The following is a 9618-nucleotide window of genomic DNA, read 5'->3' on the forward strand; positions in this document are numbered from 1 at the left end:
AATCCCTTACAACTAGCAGCATTGCCAGCATACTTCTCGGGTAGCGAGAGAAGCTTTGTGGAGCTTGTGGAGGACTCAGGGTGTGTTAGGAGGGCCTGCAACATCACAGCACCAAGCTGCACCATCCTAGTGTTGAGGTCGCTGAGCATCTGCTGGTGTTCTCCTAAGAGGCACCCTTGAGTGTTCAGAGCAGTCTGCTCTGCCTCCTCTGCTGCATTCACTGGGCTCAAAGTACCCAATCAGGGTATAGGCACTTACAGATGCAGGTGCAGGGAGAGCAGGAGAAGCAAATTGTAGACGAAGCCAAAACAGTACATGAGAACCGTGGTTAGAGAAACAGGCGGAGGTCAGTTGATCGGCAAACAGAATAACGAAGGTGAGACTTGAGGTTGAGAAAAACATAAACAAAGATCAATAGCGAAAAGGCAGGCAGACAGTAAATGGCTTGGTAACAACAGGAGATAAACACTGAACAATATTTCACACTGACTGGGAGTGAGAGTGGTGTTTAAATAGGGAAGCTGATTATGGAGGAAATGAGTGACAGGTGTAATTAATAAGCTGGCGACAGAGGGTGCTGTGGTTCTTGGGAAGTGTAGTTCATGGTGGCCATGTTTGGAGGCTGTTTCAAGCTTGTGCTCTCAATGCTGTTACTGACAAGCAAGTTCAGAAACACTGGTTTTGCTAGGACTTTCAGCATTAGCCTCACCATCCTGTTTTTCAGCAGTGGCAGTTTTGGGAGAGTTCTTTTTTTCTTTTGACCATATTATGAGATGATTTTGAGAAATAATCAGTCAGGTTCATTGTGAAGTGGTTGCAAAAACAAGGAAAGTAGATTTTGCCAAACTTGGTGACAGTTTAGCTGCTAAATTATTGAATTCTTCCTGAGCTCATCCAAGCGTGCTGTTTACTTAACAGCACCATCTTCTTCCCTACATAACTGTCTTCTTCCTTGTGTGTGTGTTTCAGGTGATGTGGTCAGGGCTGTATGTTGAAGCAGAGAAAAGTGTGCTTCGCGTGGCAGATGAGGAACTTGCTTCTCTTCGGAGACTGCAGCCTCTGGAGGTAGTGTGTGAGGATGTTCTCCCAAGGGCGCTCTCAGATATCCGTCGCCTCTGCCATAATCTGGAACAGCACCAGGCTCATCTGAGCAAGGAGGACTTTGAGCGGACTGTGCTTACTATGGTGTACACAGCTCAGAAACTAGCACAGAGCAATGTGGGCCATCAGAGGGATCTGTGGGCTGATGCACTGCTTCAGCTGTATAAAAGCATTAAAAAAGATCTGGGAGCAAAGTGATAACACTCTCGAAGCAGCACAGTAGTAAACAATGTACAGAATTATATGTCAAAATAATATACAAAATAGTATACCAGTATACTCCTGTACATTGTACTCCTGTACACTGGTACTATACATTGTGTACCAGTCTAGTAACTAAATCTGTAAAAGTTAATAGTGGGACATTTTGTCTCCAGCTTTATTGCTTACTGACTGGTTCAGAACTCAAAAAGCAAAATGTTACAAGTTTAAATATAGATTGGGGGGGGGGGCAGGCTTAACTGTGCATCATCAAGCTTTGAGGGAGCATCAGCTGAAAAAAGCCAACAATGCTTAATCTATACTCATCCGCCACATTAATAGGAACCTGCACAATGTAAAACATTGTTTTCACAAATATTTTTTCTTAAACAAAATGAGAAAGTAAGTGTGCTTGTGATAATTACCCAAAAAGTATGACACCATGTCCTTTCCCCTTACGAAAATCTACCATGGTTTACTATGGTTTTACCATGGTTTTTATGTAGTAACCATGATTCTACCATGGTATCTCATGGTTATTCTAAGTACTATGAACCAACCATAGTATTACTATGGTTCATCCATGGTAGTAACCATGGTTCTACTATGGTATTTCATGGTGATTCTAAGTACTATGAACCAACCATAGCATTACTGTGGTTTATCCATAGTACTGCAGTAGCTGTGGTAGCATCATAGTTGTATGTGTAATAGGTCATAGTAACTACGAAATTAGTTTAAAAAGGGATAGTATGGTTTTTAAAAGGATGCACTAACTGTAGTATTACCATGCTTTCGTCCAACAGTCAATGCTGTAGAGAAGGATCTCGATTAACAGCCCAGATCCATTAACATTTACTTAGAACCTAAAAATTTAAGTGAACATTGAGGTAAAATTCACCATGGTTTTCATGGTTACCCAAAAAAACCATGAAAACCATGAATAACTATAAACCATGGTTAGTTTTCATAGTAAAACCATGGTTAATTTTCGTAAGGGTCTGTCATCTATTTTTCTGAAATTAAAGGACATGGTGCAGTTTTTTAAGATAATTATCGAATGCTTCTTTATTTTTTTCATTCACTTACTTTCTCATTTTCTTGAAGAAAAAAAACTCATGAAAACAATTTTCATTTGTACGAAGATATTTTTCTATTTTCACTAGATTTTTTTAGTATGTATGGTTGGTTGGTTGGTTTGTTTTTGTTTTGTGAAGGTCCATTCATGGGCTCCATGTAAACCTATATATTGTGATGCATATCATGTATAGTACAAATGTCTTCAAGAATTGTTATATGATATTTTTGTCATATTGCTCCACCCCAATTAGTGGGTTCGAATTTTTCTATCTATAATTGATATAAATGGTAACTTTATGGTTTCCAAGCTGCCAGGGTTCTGAACTCAAAGTTTCAGAAACAGCTCTTTTCCCCTGTGACCTCTGTTTGACCTCTGTGACTCTGGATTCCAGAATTCCACTTTATCATTTATATCATGTGTAATTACATATGCATATGTATTACGTAATGCATTTCTTTTACTGTTATAATGTTCTTCCAGTCACCGAAACTTTTTTTTTTTTGCAAAAGTGATACACTGCTTTTCAAATATTTGAGGTCATCTCAAGTAATCATGTTATTTTCTTAAATAAATGTGTGAGACTTTTTCTGTGGGTATAATCAATTATTCGTGAAATCTGGTATTTATGTATTTTAACTAATTACAAAACATTTAAACTGATATAAATCTGTTACAAATAATACAGCAGGCATCTACATTACCATTCAAAATTATTGGAATTTTTCATAAAAAATGAGCATACATTATTGTATAAAATAAACATTAAGCACACACACAAATCATTTAGACAATAAGAGAAAGTATTTCTCTTTGTTCGAATAAAGAATCATTTTCACTAGAACTATGTGAACTTTTTTAAATAATATTTTCTCACTAAAAATAGGTCTATATGTTCCACAATTATTGACACCCCAAAGGAATATTTTCAATATATGCAAACATTATTTCAAAAACATCTTTTGTATTTGTTCTTAGTCCCCAGGAACTTTGCTGTTGCTCTGTTGTATACTCTGGGGGAAAGTGGTGTGTGTGTGTGTGTGTGTGTGTGTGTGTGTGTGTGTGTGTGTGTGTGTGTGTGTGTGTGTGTGTGTGTGTGTGTACAACCCCGATTCCAAAAAAGTTGGGACAAAGTACAAATTGTAAATAAAAACGGAATGTAATAATTTACAAATCTCAAAAACTAATATTGTATTCACAATAGAACATAGACAACATATCAAATGTCAAAAGTGAGACATTTTGAAATTTCATGCCAAATATTGGCTCATTTGAAATTTCATGACAGCAACACATCTCAAAAAGTTTGTGACAGGGGCAATAAGAGGCTGGAAAAGTTAAAGGTACAAAAAAGGAACAGCTGGAGGACCAAATTGCAACTCATTAGGTCAATTAGCAATAGGTCATTAACATCACTGGGTATAAAAAGAGCATCTTGGAGTGGCAGTGGCTCTCAGAAGTAAAGATGGGAAGAGGATCACCAATCCCCCTAATTCTGCGCCGACAAATAGTGGAGCAATATCAGAAAGGAGTTCGACAGTGTAAAATTGCAAATAGTTTGAACATATCATCATCATCTACAGTGCATAATATCATCAAAAGATTCAGAGAATCTGGAAGAATCTCTGTGCGTAAGGGTCAAGGCCGGAAAACCATACTGGGTGCCCGTGATCTTCGGGCCCTTAGACGGCACTGCATCACATACAGGCATGCTTCTGTATTGGAAATCACAAAATGGGCTCAGGAATATTTCCAGAGAACATTATCTGTGAACACAATTCACCGTACCATCCGCCATTGCCAGCTAAAACTCCTATAGTTCAAAGAAGAAGCCATATCTAAACATGATCGAGAAGCGCAGACGTCTTCTCTGGGCCAAGGCTCATTTAAAATGGACTGTGGCAAAGTGCAAAACTGTTCTGTGGTCAGACGAATCAAAATTTGAAGTTCTTTATGGAAATCAGGGACGCCGTGTCATTCGGACTAAAGAGGAGAAGGACGACCCAAGTTGTTATCAGTGCTCAGTTCAGAAGCCTGCATCTCTGATGGTATGGGGTTGCATTAGTGCATGTGGCATGGACAGCTTAGACATCTGGAAAGACACCATCAATGCTGAAAGGTGTATCCAGGTTCTAGAGCAACATATGCTCCCATCCAGACAACGTCTCTTTCAGGGAAGACCTTGCATTTTCCAACATTACAATGCCAAACCAAACACTGCATCAATTATAGCATCATGGCTGCGTAGAAGAAGGGTCCAGGTACTGAACTAGACAGGCTGCAGTCCAGATCTTTCACCCATTCCGTTTTTATTTACAATTTGTACTTTGTCCCAACTTTTTTGGAATCGGGGTTGTGTGTATATATATATATATATATACACACACACACACACACACACACACACACACACATCATTTACGCTGATATATATTGCTCAGCGTAAATGAGTACACCCCCTTTGAAAAGTAACATTTTAAACAATATCTCAATGAACACAAACAATTTCCAAAATGTTGACAAGACAAAGTTTAATATACAGTAACATCTGTTTAACTTATAACGGGAAAAAGTAAGGTTAATAATATAACTTAGATTACACTGCCACCACCATGTTTCACTGTAGGCACCATGCATTTTTCTTTATATTCCTCAACTTTGCGATGCCATACAGTTTTGAAGCCATCAGTTCCAAAAATATTTATCTTGGTCTCATCACTCCAGAGTATAGAGTCCCAGTAGTCTTCATCTTTGTCAGCATGGGCCCTGGCAAACTCAAGGTGGGCTTTTTTGTGCCTGGGCTTTAGGAGAGGCTTCTTTCGTGGACGGCATCCATGCATGCCATTCCTCTGCAGTGTACGCCATATTGTGTCACAGGAAATAGTCACCCCAGTTTGGCTTTCTACTTCTTTAGATAACTGCAGTGAACTTGCATGCCGATTTTCTTCAACCCTTCTCATCAGAAGACGCTACTGTCGAGGTGTTAACTTCCATGGACGACCTGGACATCTCTGTGAGATGGTTGCAGTTCCATCTTTCTTAAATTTTTGTACCACTTTTGCTACAATATTCTGACTGATAAGTAAAGCTTTGCTGATCTTTTTGTAGCCTTCACCTTTGTGGTGTAAAGAAATTATTTTCTTTGGGGAATTCTGAAGAGACAAGTTGAGCATCACTCTCCATCCAGCATCCAGTCACTAAAAGAGGTCATTGTTGAAGAATGGAAAAAGATTAATGTTGCAAAATGTCACCAACTTGTTCATTCCATGCCTAGAAGACTTGGTGCTATCATTAAAAATCATGGAGGCCATACAAAGTACTAGATGTAGCAGTTTTTGTTGTGGGGTGTACTCATTTTTGCACCACCCTAATTTGAAGTAAAACTGAAAAATGTGTAATCTAAGTTATATTATTAACCTTACTTTCATGTTATAAGTTAAACAGATGTTATATTAAACTTTGTCTTGTCAACATTTTGGAAATTGTTTGTGTTCATTGAGATATTGTTTAAAATGTTACTTTTCAAAGGGGCTGCACTCATTTACGCTGAGCACTGTGTGTGTGTGTTTATATATATATATATATATATATATATATATATATATATATATATATATATATATATGAATGAAGCTTGGAAAATGTTTGGAATTGGTATAATAAAGAAATATTTCCTGAAAGCATCTCACAAAATGCAATGCCTGAACTTCACTAAACATCAGAACTACAGTCTGCATTGTGTGGTGTGTAAGACCAGAATCAAACTTTTTTGCTGTTGGTCACTATCAGCAGGTTTGATGACATGCACCTGATACTTGCTATAAAATATGGAGGTGGATTATTGATGTTTCTTCCAAGCATCAGGATATTTCAGCCCTAATGTTTGGGTGCCTCTGTGAGGAGGTTCAGATTTGGCCATAGGTAGAGCTTTCAATAAGAGGATGAGGTAAACATATAATGATTTATCTGAAAGACAAAAAAATCCAGTGGTCTCAGTTAAAGACAAACATCCACATGCAAAATCAAAGAAAGGAAAACAAGACAAAAATTCATATTACAAAAAGTAACTGTGGCAGCGGGGGCGTGGTCAAGCGCCGGTCTGTGACAGGAGGGTGGAGTCAGGGAAGGTGAGTGGCAGAATCACTACACCTGAGCGCAATTAACCTGTGTTTGTGTGTCTTCCCAGTGACCGCGCCCTATATAAGGAGGGAGAGCAGACAGCAGAGGTGCTCATCCCGGAACAAGACACCTGGCATGTGTGTGTCTGTTCAAGACTTTGTTAAACTGAAAAGTGTAACAATAAACAATAATTTGAACCTGATCTCTGTCCTGCCGTCCTCTGTGCTCCACCCACCTACTCCGAACTGTCACAGTGGTGCCGAAACCCGGGGTCTGGAGCACAGCAGCCTCACAGCCCCGTGGAGTCCTCCCCATTCGCTGAACTGGTCCACGCCCTCGCCACGGCCCAGCAAAGCCAGCACCAGGTGCTACTCACCCTCCGAAAGGAGCAAGAACAGCGGTTCGAGGCCCTGGTGTTGGCCCAACAAGAAGATCGACAGGCGTTCCGGCACCTCCTCGCGTCGGCGGGGTCCACCAGCGCTCCTACCGTGGGCCCGTCTCCCTTCACCGTCACCAAGATGGACCCGCAGGACGACCCCGAGGCATTCATCACGCTCTTTGAGCAAGTCGCCGAAGCCTCGGGGTGGCCAATGGAGCAGCGCGCGGCGCGCCTCCTCCCCCTGCTCACGGGAGAAGCACAGCTGGCCGTGCTACAGCTCCCCGCCGACCGCCAGCTGGCCTACGCGGACCTCCGCTGGGCCGTCCTCCAGCGCATGGGGCGCACTCCAGAACAGCAGCGCCAGCGCTTCCGCACACTGTGCTTGGAGGAAGTCGGCCGGCCATTCGCGTTTGGCCAGCAGCTCCGGGACGCCTGCTGGCGGTGGCTGAGGGCCAACAACCGCGACGCCGAAGGAATCATCGACCAGGTGGTGCTGGAACAGTTCGTCGCTCGCTTGCCAGCAGGAACTGCGGAGTGGGTCCAGTGCCACCGCCCGGCGTCGCTGGGTCAGGCAGTCAAGCTGGCGGAGGACCATTTGGCGGCTGTCCCGGCGGCAGGACAGCAGATGGCATCTTCTCTTCTCTCCTCTTCTCTCTCTCTCTCCCCCTCCTCCTGTGTCCCGTCCTCACCCCATTCACCCACCGCGGAGGCGGGGGCCGGCACCACCCCAGCCGGCCCGCCGCACCCGCGGTGCCCTCCCGTTTCTCCCTTCTGTGTCTGTCTCTTCCCCACCTCAGGTGAGTGAGCCCCAGATCACCAGTGCAGAGGGAAAGCCCGGGCCGGTTTGCTGGCGCTGCGGGGAGCCGGGCCACCTTCAACAGCAGTGCACGGCAATGGAAGTGGGCGCGGTGGTTCGGATCCCCGACGCGCCAGAGGCCGCCCTCGATCGGGCTGGAGCGTATCGCATACCGGTGAGTATCCAAGGGGCTACATATCAGGCATTGGTGGATTCTGGTTGTAATCAGACCTCAATTTGCCAAAGCCTGGTTCAAAACGAGGCATTGGGGGGAGCACAAGGGGTGAAGGTGTTGTGTGTGCATGGGGATGTTCACCGCTACCCTTTGGTGTCGGTCCACATTATTTTCAGAGGGGAAAAATTTATAGTGAAGGCGGCGGTTAATCCTCGCCTTAACCACTCTTTAATTTTGGGGACTGATTGGCTGGGATTTCGGGGTTTAACCCTTTGGTGACTGACCCCTTGAAAATGGTTCCTCCAGGAACCATGACATTTCAGTTGTCAAGACAATGGAAAAACTAAAATACAAATACAAATACAAGAGCATTTTGTTTTGTGCACAAGAGCATTGTGACGTATCTTTCTGTTTTTGTATTTTAGTTTTTCCGTTGTCTTGACAACTGAAACGTCATCATTCCTGGAGGAACCATTTTCAAGGGGTCAGTCACCAAAGGGTTAATGACACACCTAGTAAAGAGTGGGTCCTGCCATTTGACAGGGGGAGGTCCTGGTGTCGCTTTGGCGGGAGCAGCTGTCACAGAGCCGTCTACGTCATCTCCGCATCAGAGTGAGGAGCCGCCGGCTCCTCCTCTCTCTATTGGGGAATCCCTCGCGGATTTCCCATTAGAGCAGTCGCGAGATGAGACTCTGCGGCATGCGTTTGACCAAGTGAGAGTAATCGATGGTCAAACACTCCAGCCGAACGCCACCCTGTCCTTTCCCTACTTCGCGATTATGAAGGATAGATTATACCGAGTGACGCAGGACACTCAGACTAAAGAGTGAGTCACACAGCTTTTAATTCTGAAGAGCCGCCAGGAATTGGTATTCCAGGCGGCTCACTTTAATCCCATGGCTGGACACTTGGGGCAGGATAAAACACTAGCCCGAATAATGGCCCGATTCTATTGGCTGGGGATTCGCGGTGATGTACGTAGGTGGTGTACAGCATGCCGCGAATGCCAGTTAGTAAATCCAGCGGCCATTCCAAAAGCGCCTTTGTGCCCTCTTCCATTAATCGAGACCCCATTTGAGAGAATTGGGATGGATCTCGTCGGGCCATTAGATCGGTCAGCACGAGGGTACCACTTTATATTAGTTCTGGTGGACTATGCAACGCGATACCCAGAAGCAGTGCCTCTGCGCAATATCTCAGCACGCAGTATTGCAGAGGCGCTCTTCCACGTCATCTCCCGAGTTGGAATCCCGAAAGAGATTCTGACCGATCAAGGCACTACGTTTATGTCACGAACACTGTGCGAACTGTATGGGTTATTGGGGATTAAGCCGATCCGCACCAGCGTGTATCACCCACAAATGGACGGTTTAGTGGAACGGTTCAACCGCACCCTCGAAAATATTATTAAAAAATTCGTAAGTGAGGACGCACGTAATTGGGATAAGTTGCTCGAACCCTTGTTGTTCTCAATGCGAGAGGTCCCCCAAGCCTCCACGGGGTTCTCCCCGTTCAAATTATTATATGGGCGTAAGCCGCGTGGCATCCTGGACGTGCTGCGGGAAAATTGGGAGGAGGGACCTTCACAAAGCAAGAACGAAATTCAGTACATTATGGACCTACGCGCAAAACTCCACATGCTCACCCACCTAACTCAGGAGAATTTGCGGCAGGCCCAGGAACAGCAAGCCCACCTGTACAACAAGGGTACGCGCCTTAGAGAGTTCACACTGGGAGATAAGGTACTCGTACTGTTGCCCACGTCGAGC

General features: G+C 43.9%; 1 protein-coding gene across 1 annotated transcript in view; it reads left to right on the forward strand.

Annotated features, from left to right (window-relative positions):
- LOC132872866 (protein FAM180A) overlaps positions 1-1926 on the forward strand; it is a 64302-nt gene extending 62376 nt beyond the window's left edge. Inside the window, exon 3 of the mRNA XM_060907981.1 lies at positions 970-1926. Coding sequence (XP_060763964.1) covers positions 970-1299 — 330 coding nt within the window. The 3' untranslated portion in view covers positions 1300-1926. The remainder of the gene's footprint in view (positions 1-969) is intronic.
- The last annotated feature ends 7692 nt before the right edge of the window (positions 1927-9618 follow it).

This window comes from Neoarius graeffei, chromosome 2, assembly GCF_027579695.1.
Source record: "Neoarius graeffei isolate fNeoGra1 chromosome 2, fNeoGra1.pri, whole genome shotgun sequence".
NCBI classification, from domain to species: domain Eukaryota; kingdom Metazoa; phylum Chordata; class Actinopteri; order Siluriformes; family Ariidae; genus Neoarius; species Neoarius graeffei.